This window comes from Triplophysa rosa, linkage group LG9 (assembly GCF_024868665.1).
Source record: "Triplophysa rosa linkage group LG9, Trosa_1v2, whole genome shotgun sequence".
Lineage (NCBI taxonomy): Eukaryota > Metazoa > Chordata > Actinopteri > Cypriniformes > Nemacheilidae > Triplophysa > Triplophysa rosa.
Genome location: NC_079898.1, coordinates 7351929 through 7364633, shown reverse-complemented (window position 1 = coordinate 7364633; position 12705 = coordinate 7351929). Strand labels below are relative to the sequence as shown.

At 40.6% G+C, this 12705-nt stretch overlaps 1 protein-coding gene across 4 annotated transcripts in view; it reads left to right on the top strand.

Annotated features, from left to right (window-relative positions):
- Window positions 1-672: 672 nt before the first annotated feature.
- LOC130559540 (KH domain-containing RNA-binding protein QKI) overlaps window positions 673-12705 on the top strand; it is an 81482-nt gene continuing 69449 nt past the window's right edge. For 2 of the 4 annotated variants that reach the window (XM_057342683.1, XM_057342682.1), the window contains exon 1: window positions 673-1428. In XM_057342683.1, coding sequence (XP_057198666.1) covers window positions 1287-1428 — 142 coding nt within the window. In that variant the 5' untranslated portion in view covers window positions 673-1286. The remainder of the gene's footprint in view (window positions 1429-12705) is intronic. The other 2 variants (XR_008963589.1, XM_057342681.1) reach the window with 1 other exon arrangement.

Genomic DNA, 12705 nt, shown 5'->3' with positions numbered 1-12705 from the left:
ATATAGATCCATGAGAAAAAATCTGTGGAATAACCTTTCACAAAAAGTTCACACTTTAAACGGTAATATAGCGGAAAGGGATAGTTTACCCCAAAATGAAAATTCTTTCATCATTCCAAACCTGTATTTTTTGTTTTGAGAAATGTCTGCTGTGATGTTTCCTAAAATGGAATGGTGTTCAATTTATTTGTTATTCGGTTACCAACATTCTTCAAAATATCTTTCTTTGTGTTCCTCAAAAGTCATACGGGTTTGCATGACATAAAACGATAAATAAATTATGAAAGAATTTTCATTTTTTGGGCGACCTTTCCCTTTAATGTAGATGGGGTCAGAATGAGGTTGAGTACAAAATGACATCATTTTATTTTGGTCAAGAACACTTATTGTAATGTGCCGTCTGCATGCTAAACAATTTCAGAAATGGTGATAACAGGTTGATGTTTACTTGTCATTTGTATGCCTTGCAACTCTAATAGAATGGGTTCTTTGAAGACATACCCACATTGTGCCAGTTGCACATACACACAATGCTTCAGATTCTGGTCTGCAAATGGGCTAATTGTTTTCCAAATGTACCGTCTCTCTCTCTTACTCTCTCTCTCTCTCTCTCTCTCTCTCTCTCTCTCCTCCCACAGTCTGATTTTGGGCTGCTGGGACTCAGTATGATCATGTGACGAGCTCGAGCGCAGGCAGAGCTGGTCGGTAACGGAGGACCGAATGCCAATCTCATTGAGAAAGCGCCTTCATTGCGCGTGAGAGACGGGAGGGACAGACGTTTCCAGCGCTGCGCACCACACACACGCACGCGCACACACACACACAGACAAGACACAGGAAGCTTTGTGGAGCTCGGGGGAAAGGGACATTTTCAACGCCTCAGGAGGAAGTTAAGGACAAATCTCTCGCTAAAACACATCTCAAGAGGGGCGCCGGGCACGCGGGAGTCGTCTTGTGGTTACGAGAAACTTGTGGAATTTACCGGGCAAATTTTTCTTATTTCCTGAAAAGAGACCTGGCTTCCCCTTCCATCCGTTCGCGTTTAATTTTTGTTCATTTAATTTCATTTCATCAGCTTCCCTTAAACAACTGTCATCCCCCGAATCGCAGTATTGCAGCAGCGCGCGGTGCGTAAAGACAGGAGACGCGAGCCTTTCCGCGCAGGAGCGATAAACACTTGCTTCTTTCGGTTGCGCTTTTATACCCTATTTATTATTTATACTTCAGCCTATTTATTTGGGACTTTTCTGTCTGCTTTGGGGCCTCGGTGGTGATTCTTGTGGAATATGGTGGGGGAAATGGAAACGAAAGAGAAGCCGAAGCCGACCCCAGATTATCTGATGCAGTTGATGAACGATAAGAAACTCATGAGCAGTCTGCCCAACTTCTGCGGGATCTTCAACCACCTCGAGCGGCTTCTGGACGAAGGTAATGCAGATAGACTGACGTGTGTCCGTCAAAGCCCGGGGTCTGATAAACTACGATGGGAACGACGCTCGAGTCGTCCGCGTACTATTTAGTTCTCCGATAACCGTACAGACGACGTTGTCAAAGACACCAGGAAGGTTTAATGTGTCTGTCATCTTTCATTCTGGTTTCAATCGGTGCGTAAATTTAGATTTAGCAGTCGCTCCACTTCTGAGTTGAAAGGAATCGAGAGGCTACCTGTGGCATGAGACATTATTTGATTCTGTTTGCTGTCACTTTAGTAGCGTTTTGCTTTAGTTCATGTCGTATTATGCAAAGGCTCCATGCTCAACGCTGATAGACAGAAGTTGTCCAAAGATTTGCCTTGTGGTAAAAATAAAAAATAAGCCTATGTAGAATCTTAAATCTAAATCGAGATATTTACAAGTACAGTAACTGAAAGATTTTCCTCAAGAGATTATTCCGAATGTAATTTACTTCAGTAGTTCAACATAGGCTGATGAAACAAAGTTGTCATTGTATTGGATGATAATTTGATAAAATATTTGAGTAAAATGTATGTAAATAAGCTAAATATATATAATTAAACGAGAGAAACTTACTGTTACACCTGCAGGTCTCTTCTAGCCGCTGAGACTGGACCGTTAATTTTGTATCCCGCGCGAGATCTGTGTTTAAACCAACGCGCCTGACTACTGACCAGCACAAATGCTAAAAACAACACAACGGTTGTAAGAAAGAGAAACAAACTAACTCCATAAAATAACCAACTATGTATAGCACAGTGTTTGGGGTAAAAAAGTCCGTTTTTACTATTGTGTGTAGTTCAAAGTTACTGTATATTGTGGTCATTCGGAGCCATCCACCTCATCTGTATGGTAAATTGTGGTTTAAAGGGTTAGCATTTTGTGGTAATCATAAATCCTCATGGAAACCTCATGTACTGCAAGTTGTTCAAGGGGTTTATATAATTTAGACTGTTTTTTGTATAATTGTCTATTATTTATAGAGCATTATGGGTCTTTGTTGCAAATAAAGATTAGGTTTTGACAGTGTTCAAAGGACCTGTGGTCGGGTTTAGATGTTGAGCTGTCTATGAAGTTTGACCCCTGCCTACAGACTAGAGGACTTATTTGACTTCAATTCAAAAATCTTGTAGACATTCATAAATTCAATTTTTTTGTGTTACTACAGCAAACACACATTCAACACGCGCAAAAATGTAAATTAAGATCGTGGTTCACGAGTAATATTTTATAGTCTCCTGAGCAAACCTACCGCTTTAAATTACATTTGTAAAGCTCCATCATTACTCACATTACTGTACATTACCGGCTCATTACTCATCATTACGTACTCATTACAGCCGTTATATTTGTGACATATTCGTGAGCGCTGCCACTGTCCCTTGTGCAAGGTAGGCAGATTGGTAGGTTTCTAATTGCTGACACACGCAGTCACATGTACATAACTGTCGGTGAATCATCTGCGCCCAACGCAACATGTTTCTAAAGGAATGCTGTTCCCTGGTACCTGCGGTTAAATGCCAGGACGTCATTCACAAATCACAGCCGAGTGATGCAATACCTCCTCTGCGATGTCCCTTTAAAATGTTAGCTACTGTAAATTTGTAGTCCTCTATTAAGTATTCATTAAAATGTATTTACAAGTATTATAAAATGCACTCTAATCAGTTAGTTTTGATAGCATCATAAAAACATCAAAACGCGTCTCTTTACACACTACCCTGTTATGCTTACTTTCAGGACATCTTTATAGACCCCTGGGGTGGGCCCGCGGCCTGGCTTCGCATTCTGCGCTTTGTAAACTGCAGCAGTTATTCGTTTGCCTGTTTCACAGTCGCTCTCTTGTTTACGCTTGTCAATCACATTTACAGGCCTTTCGTCTCCGAATTAAATCAGTGATGCTCGCCTGCGACATTAGCCGCGTTATCAGGAGTATGTGAAGGATTTCACATGCCAATATCAAAAATATTTCGCATTTCACTCGCGTTTATGAGTCACATAGGTACGAGTTTTCACAGCTTTTTACAGAGAAGTGGTGAGAACCTGGCATCGAGATGCGTCATCCCATTAAATGCAATCTATTTGAGTAAAGCGCCAGTTTAGTTGAGTTTCCACCCACCTCCGTTTACGGGTTTGTCACAGTCTAGGTTGTGAAAGTGTACGTATATCCGAATTGTTGAGACGACAGAGGTACGATAGTTTTGTGTTCATTAGAGTAAACTGAGCTATGGGTTTGGTATGGGTTTCACTTCCACTATCGGGTCATTGCAGAACTGAGCCCTGTTTAGATGTGCATGGTAAGAGTTCAAATGCATGCTGTTGTGACTCTCGCAAATGCATAAAAATGCAGAATCTCTACGTTGGGCGGCTTGTGTGTGTGCAACTCATAGGCAGTGTTAAGAAGCTGGGTGGTACAACATTTATATTCTGCTGTGCGACTATGTGGAACCATCACTAAAGCAATGTTAAATCACTGGCTTTTGCCAGGCTCAGCTCTATCCTGTCCTGATAGGATGAGGAGAGGAGAGCTTAAATTATGGTCTACAGCTCGTGCTGGGCCACTACGTTGATAATACGTGAAACTCTGAGAATGGAAATATAAAAAAATGAATTGAAAGTGTTAAAATATGTGGCATCATCAATTACAGAGGCGAGCGATATATCAGAAATGCTCAAGAGCCGTTTGAGATTGCATGTGTTATATTCCCCATGGGGTGTTGTAATATCCAACAAATCTGACTCTGTTTGGATGAGCGTGTGTGCTTGTGTCGGCTTGCATCCATCTCATAATGTGCATTCATTTTACAGTCTTGTTTGTAATATCACATAATCGGATACAAGCAGCAGCTTGGGAACACTTCAGAATTTAAGCAATTTATGGCGTTATGAGATCACTTTTTCTACAGTGATCATATATTTTACTTCTATAAAAGGATATTTGGCTGTTTGAATTTTGTCATCACTTTGTATAACAGGCGTCCAGTGTGCACTAATGCAGAGCTATTGCTTTTTTGCCCAATACTATAGAATATTTTGCCCAACATTTGAGATGATGGTAAAATCTGAGCTGGTCATATTATACAACGGTTTGACCATACATTCACATATATTGGTAAAATGCTACAGTATAAACTGAAGAATGGCTGGGTGTGTTATTACGCCCTTGAGGAAGGCACTGACGCATCCAACCTGTATTAAGCGAGGAACTTTGAATGAGAAAGCATTTGGTAGAATGGCAATGACATGAAAAATATTTATTTTTAGTAACTTGTGGAGCCGGTTTGGACGGATCTAATCCCATCAATCCACCAAATGCAGCCACCACAACTCCCCATCTCTATTTCCATTTACTTCTACTGTATAATAAATTAAATCATTTATTCATGTTTTTGTTACTCAAGTTAAAGTTTGCTGGTCTAGTGGACCCACATAAAAAGCCATAATTACCCCAATTTACCCCATTTGTTGTCATTTGCAAAATTACTGATGAAAACATCGTTTTTGATGTGAAAAATTTACTGAAAAGAAAAAATCTATGATGGGTGGAAAAATGGTTTATCTTGAATAAATATAAAAGTCTGGGGTTGGAAAACAATAATCGAGTCATTATTTTTGGTCAACATTAAAACACCCCACAAGAGTTTAGTAGCTCAACAGGAAACTTCTGGAGTTGAGTATCATCATTAGTATCTTCCATCATGGATAAAAGGCTAAATATGTTTACCCTTACTTTTAGGCCTTTTTGAAAACTTAAAAATGTGAACAGCACCTTTTTTATATAGAATTAATGTTCCTTATTTAAAGTCAGTGGTTCAAATTCCAGGTTTTTTTTTTTGGGAAAATTACAGGAAAACTACTGTAACCCAACCATATAGAATTTTTATCATTCGAAACCTTTTACACTCTTAAAAATAAAGGTGCTTTAAAGGTTCTTCACGGCGATGCCATAGAAGAACCATTTTTGGTTCCACAAAGAAGCATTCAGTCAAAGGTTCTTTAGAACCATCTCTTTTTTACATTTTTATAATCTTAAGAACATTATTTCACCATTATGAACCTTTTGTGAAACAGAAAGGTTGTTCGGATGTTAAAGGGTTTTTATGGAACATTTGGACAAAAAAAGGTTCTTCTTTGTGAAGCATACCCTACATATCACATAACCGTCCTTAGCCTTACTGTAAGTCTAGAACCCCACAATTTCCTCTTAACATAACACAAGCAAACAAAATCTGTTTTTGATGCACATTATTTTAAGGCATTTGCCACATTCAGTGTTGCAGAGAGACATTGCTTCTCGCTCTGAAGGGTATAGAGTGGCCTTTAGATATGAGACGGGCGACTGGCCCTGGCACGTCACCTGTGAGCGATGCATTTGCGTGAAGCAGCCGCGATGCTCGCGGGCTGATGCACAGAACGAGAGTAAACCCCCGACCCCGTTAGTGCAGATGAATGCTCTCAATGGCTAACAGGAGCAGTCAGCCATGCTAGGCCATGCACTCCGCGCTGTAATAAAGGTGATGAATTTAATCAGGAGAGCAGGCGCCACCATCAGTACAAGGCCCATAAGGCAAAGTTGTGCTTCTGGCACCCATAGAGAATAGAGTTAGTTACAGTTTGAATAGAGCCGGTAATAGAAACAGAGATGTATGTGGGCCTGTAAGGCACTGTAATACTCGGTGGCCATTGATAGTTTGTACACCAAATTGTTCCTTTATGGAGTAGGAAAAGGTCTCAAGATGATTGACCACTGTCCGGTTTAAAAATCATTTTTAAACATTGTGCAGGCATTTTTAATTACATTTAAGATGGACCACCGGACCGCCCACAGCTCATCCACTGACATTTCACAAAATAATCATCCAACAAAATGACATGGCAGTTCAACTATTTTATGCTTTAGGAAGTTGGTGGCTAATTCGTATACTTGGACGTTTTCGTATGATTATTTTTACCCCAGTGACAGTTTTGTTTTGGGGTGGGCATTCATGCTTGCTATTGTTTCTAATAATCAAACATTTTAGTACGATTAAAATCGTCATCTTGTAAAATATTTTCCTGTGAGATCAGGTTGAATGATCTGTTTCTGTCTCATTTGCTTCTTTAATGAAATGTCTTGGGCTTCACCAGTACGTGTGTTTTCAAGGTACAATAAATGCTTTTGGAAGATAATTGATCACTAGCCAGATTTTCCAGAATAGGTTTTGAGGCATCACGTAACAAAATATTATTAATTAATTCATTAATATTTCGAACCATATTTTGTGTACAAAGTCAAAACATATTTCTGCTCTTTCTCCAGAGATAAATAAAAAAATGAATAATGTAAAAACAGAGTTTATTTTCAGAAATTGTTTGTTTTTCCAGAGCAACCAGTAAAAATATGCATGAATTGCTCAAATGTATTGTATAATAATACTACTTTAGCAGAACCATTGATAGAACCAGGAAAACAGAGCTCTTACATAAAGTTTTTCACTTCCCAAACAGGACAGGAGCTCTAACAGGGGTCATTACTCACACACATCAGAAGACAAATCTGACGTGTGCTGGTAATCACACCCAGAGGACAGATTTCAATGACTTTGCCTTCTAAAACAGAAAAAAAACAGTTTACTTTCAAGAAAACCTCTTTCTCGGAAGCTCCTTAAAGTTCCCGTGAGGACCGCAGAGCCTCGTGCTCCTCTGACAATTAGTCTAAGTGGTGCATTCATCACCTAATTGGAGCAATTAATTAATCCTGAGTTGTTTTAGTGGGGTCAAAGTCAATTTATGCTGAATGAACTTCTTCAGGTCTCTGTCTTTAGCTGAAAAAGTCATACAGGTTTTGGGGTGAACTGTCCCTTTAAAGTTATTATTTTTTAAATGATTCCTTAAACGTTTTATTGTCATTGTGTTTCTTTCCGTGACACCTTCATGTCCTCTTGGTTTTCATCGGGAGACTTTAAGCTGTTTTTATGGTGTCCACCATGTGACTATTTTTACTTTTTGTTTACTAGGTTGTGAGTCTGCAGCCAGTTGCAGACAGATTTCTGGGCAGTTTCACTTCATCTCACATTTTGTGACCCATTGTGTGCCAACATACTGTGGAGCAATGCTAAATGTCGCTCCTTCTTGTAAGCACACAGTTATATTTCGAGATGCATCAAAAATAGGAGGTGTACTATATGCTATTGATTTATAAGGTTACTGAAAGCATCAGAGCACAGGTCAAGCTAGTTTAGATTGGCAGGCTCGCTCTATATCTCCTGAACATTATCATTGGCTGTCACGAGATAAGAGGAGTCATTAAAGCAGAGGTGAAGAACACACGCTCACAGACGGTCATGTGACAGCACTTCAGACGTACCAATAAGAGAGGTCAGGGGGTCGCGTGTCCTCGTCCTCCCCTCTTAAGAGCGCCGTTTGAAGGAGAAATCAATCACATGACACGGCCCGCCCCCTCCCTTTCCTCATCTATCAGTTACACTATATATCACGGAGATTATTACAGGCGGCTTCCTGCGATGCCGTCATTATTAGTGAATACATCAGTGTTGCGCTTTATAATGCATTCACATCCCTCATTTTAAAAGCACTCTGTGTAATTGAAACTGTTTCTCACAGACTGCTGACTAAGTCTCCAGCCGCCACGAGCTCGCCAGGAGAGTGGGTGAGAGGAGAATGTGAATAGAATCTACCTACGCCGACAGAGTCGTATTGATTTCAAAGTAAGAGGCCGAATGAAAAGGCAACATCTGAGCTCGTTTATGTCAATAGATTTTGCTCTCCCGTCGTTTCTTATCCTTGTCTGTTGCCTCCGAGAGCAAAAATCCTATAACCCAAAATAATTCATATTCCAGCGAGGTATCAGTGAGCGTGCCTGACATGTAACATGTTAATCAAAAAGCAATTTCTTTTGGTTTGTTTTACTTTTACTTGCTTTTAAATTTAGGATTCGTCATTATTAGAAATTGCTTTGTTGTTTACGAAGATGTTTGTATTAAGAGAGGATTCGCTGCCAGACGACCGTTCAGACACACCTGACTGATTTTATGTTTCTCATTACACCTTTGTGTATGCATTTTTGTTTGTTTTTTCATCTATCCTTTTTTTGAGAACATATATAGCTCATTGTATGCTATTTAAAAACTTCACTTCATGAAGTTAAGCAGAGCTGTAGTTTGGTCAAATGGTGGCTACGTAAAAATTGTTCAAAATTCAAAGTTTTGATGTTATAATATTCTTCAAAAATTTTGACAATAGTAATATTCTGCCTTTTTGCTTTGTTTGGCAATTTCACCAAAAGTGAAATTCTGTTGTTTTTATTTACCCTCATGTTGCTCAATTTTCTTTCTTCTGTGGAACACCCAAGATATTTTTTGTGAAATGTGGTTTCGTGTCCATACCATGGAAGTCAACCTGTGTGTTTGGTTAAGTAATACAGGATTGCAATAACATGAGGGCGAGTAAATGAAAAATCGTTTTTATTTTGGGCTGAACTATCCCTTTAACAGAAGTGTGTAAATGTGCATTACATCAGGCATCAGCCAGCCTGCTCTCTGGAGTCTGACATTGGCATCAGTTAAACCATTTTCAGTCCATCAGCGGTTAATATTGTGCTAAACAACCGATGTCCTGAGCAGAACTGAGCTTATTTGTTAATAGATTTCAGTTTATCTCTTTCGCACCAGAGCAGCATGTCAGCATGTTGGTCTTGTTTGGATCCCCGCTGGATCTTTGTCGTCGGGCGTTTTTTCAGTCCGCTCCACATTCAAAGGTAACGCTTGGTCAGATTTGAGGATTGTTGCTACGGCTGGGGTAGCAAACGGAGATTGATGTGTTTACCTTTCGTCAGCAGCCCAAGGTTCAAGGTGAGGGAGAGACGCTTAATTGAATCTAGCCTCTTCTGAATGATTTTCGAATGTTCTGGACCACGGCCCAAGCAGATGCCTTTTAAAGGACACGCGGGGACCATCTAAAGTGCCATCCATTAGACTCCTCTGTTTAATATAGATAAAGAGCAATCCCAGCCATCTGAGAAATGATCGATTCCCTTACCTACTTAGCCTGATTTATCTCACACCCTTTACACACCAAACGTGCATTTTAATCCTTTGTTAAAGGCTAATGGCTCTCGCAGGTTTTTATATAATGTCAGTTTGCAGCCAAAGATTTCCCCGTTAATAGCTCCATCAGACTAAAGCCATAACTGCCCTTGATTTGTTCGATCGGGGCTTGCTCATGAATATTGTAGATTTAAGGTTTTACAGTTCTGCATATGTCATCACTCACGTCCGGAGGACTATAAGTGTGTGCTTTACACCAAAAACTCTCTGTGAATGAGGGATCTGCTACTTTTGGAAAAAAGGGCAAGAGATTGTAGCTAAGAAGTCATGTTTGCCGCATAAATGTGACCTTCCTTCCCGAGAGCATGTGATGCACGTGGCTTTCATTCTGTCGAATTAACCTATTAACTTCTTTTACCGTCTCGTCCCGTGACAACGCAACACAATTAGGCAGCAGCCAATCAGAGAGCCCGGAGCGGAGAGGGAGATTTGCACGGTCCTGTGTTTCCCTTCATTAGCCGACTGATATCTAAACAACGCTGAGACTGTGTGTACTGTCAGCTGATGCCTACAGCGTGTGCATTATGGAGAATCTTGTCCATTACCGAATGGATAGCCAATGTCACCTGCATTGTTTACAGCTAAACCTCAGCTATGCTGAGATGCTTATACTGCGTATTCTTAGTATACACTATGCTAAAGTGTTTTAGTGAAGCACTTACAGTGAAGTGTATGGGGCCAGTTCATACTGTAAATGTTCAAATACACACTGGAGCCAAACAACTTTACTTCCATTGTATGATTGTGAGTATAGTTCTGAGGTACCGTTGAGAGACAGAGTTAGTTGTTTACTGTAGAGTGTCATTGAAGGCCTTGGTTAGCTGTTCAGTGGGCCTTCACTGCAGGTATTTAAGGTTCGGTAGTTCCAAAAAAGCGCCTGAAGGCATTTTCCATGTGCGTTTGTGTGACAGAGTAAACCATATGCTGGCCCCAGTACAGAGCCAAGCGGAACCTCGCTCCTGCTGCATATTAGCTCAGTAGCACTGGCTGCTAAGAACCATCATTTCCTATGTGTCAGCACCTCCTGAGGCGACACACACACACAAACGCTCTCTTTTATAAATGTGCCTAAACAGCACGCTCACATACACACCGGAGTTGCCCCGAGGCCTTGGGCTGCCTTTCCTGGCTGATGGGATAAACCCCTTTCCCCCTACATTTATTTAAATGGCACCAGTACCTTTCTAAAAAGGAAGGTGCTGCCTTGCACTTTTAAATAGGTCAGAAATCATTACATACAACGGAGCGAGCGGACAGATCTAGGCTTTTTAACACACAAGGGCATTTACACAAGGGAGCAAGGGCTCGGAAATATACGAACATGCAGATTCATTATGTGAAATACTCACTCGCGGGTAAGAGACGCTGCTTTTTCAGCATGACTTTTTATAGGTTTGCCTTTGTATGAGAATTAATGCTTGTGTGTGTGTGTTTATTGCAGTAAGTGTGTGCTTGCAGACGCTTCTGTGTCTGCTCCCCTCTACAGCACACTAAGCTAATTGAAGTGGGCCTGTGCCAGAGTTGGTGATGCGGGAAACGTAGCCCCATCCGTTCTCTCCTCCTGCCACTGAAGCATCCCCTGTTTGTACTGTTGCATTCTGGGGGATTTTTCCACCCCGGGCACAGGTGGCCGCTGTCGCAGTTCGTTGATGCGGCGGCGCGGGAGGACACAAAGTGTTGCGTCAGTGCATTTCCAGTCTCACACGCACTTAACCGCCAAAGAGGGCACGCTTTACATCACTTGTCAACCGTCCTTTTTAAAGCGCTGGCAATTTAATGGAGTGTGCCTGTTGTACTTTATTACAATACAGAGGTTATGACATTGAAGCTCGCAAGCTCTCTGCTGACGCCCGGCGTGCTGGTTAACCTCGATTAGCTACAATTTGTATTCGCCGGAATGCGTTCTTGCGTGGGACTGAGGTAGCAGTACTCCAGCTGAGTCGAACGGTGACTCACTGTTTATTTACGGCACCATGACAGGATTCTTGGAAAGATGTTTGAAGGGTCTTATAGATTCATAATTCTGACGTCAGTGCTGGTAAATACATATGCTTTCATTGCCAGTACAGTCATTTGCTTAATTTCCAAAGAAAAACTTAAAGATGGGGTTATTTTTTGGTCAGAGTTTGGTCTGTTAAAGCTCGCTAGTTCTCAGTTACCGTATTTATTAGCTTTGTCACTGTTTCTCTTAAAGGAATACTTCTAAATAAAATTCTGTCATCATTTACTCACCGTCGAGTTGTTCCAAATGTGTATAAATTTCTTTGTTCTGATGAACACAGAGAAAGATATTTGGGAGAATGCTTATAACCATTGACTACCATAGTAGGAAAAAAACCAATGGTAGTCAAAAGTGCCCCAGAACCGTTTGCTGTCCTACATTCTTCAAAATAACTTCTTTTGTGTTCAGCAGAACAAAAAAAATCAAAAGTAATTTTTCCTACTATGGGAGTCAATGGGGGGGGGCAAAATGTGTCTGGTTATAAGCATTCTTCCAAATATCTTTCTCTGTGCTCATCAGAACAAAGAAATGTATACAGATTTGGAACAACTCTAAGGTGAGTAAATAATAACAGAATTTTCCATTCTTGGGTGAAGTATCCCTTTAACATTCCTTAGAAAAAATAAAAATGGTAACAAATCAAACAATGGTTGACAAAGTAGGAATAATAATAATTTTATTTATTTATAATGCGCTTTTCTCACATCCAACTATTTGATCTAACTTTCTTCTAGTTTGGTATCTTGATAAACGTGAGAGCAGTTTTGTGATTGTTGAGATCTATCTGTGAGATATCTGGGGTCTTAAACTCAGGATAAAACGCAAGAAAATGCAAAAAGTAATATAAAAGACTGCACTCATTGGCCGTCGCCAACAGGTACCAAGAAACCTCTATCCAGGGCTTCAGTTTCTAGCATGTCTCTCATGTCTTATCTCAGCCATCCAGCTCAACAGCCTCATTCTCTGGAGGAATCCGGAAGATTCTGCTTGACTTGTTTTGTTGTTTGTGTCTCATCCACACCAGCGGGCATGTGTTCTCTTTTCATCTGAGCACTGGCGTGTGTGTGTGTGTGTGTTTGTGTATCTATATGTGTGCGGAAGTAGTGGATTTTTTTCGGAGGGCCGGGCAGTATTATCATTCCGA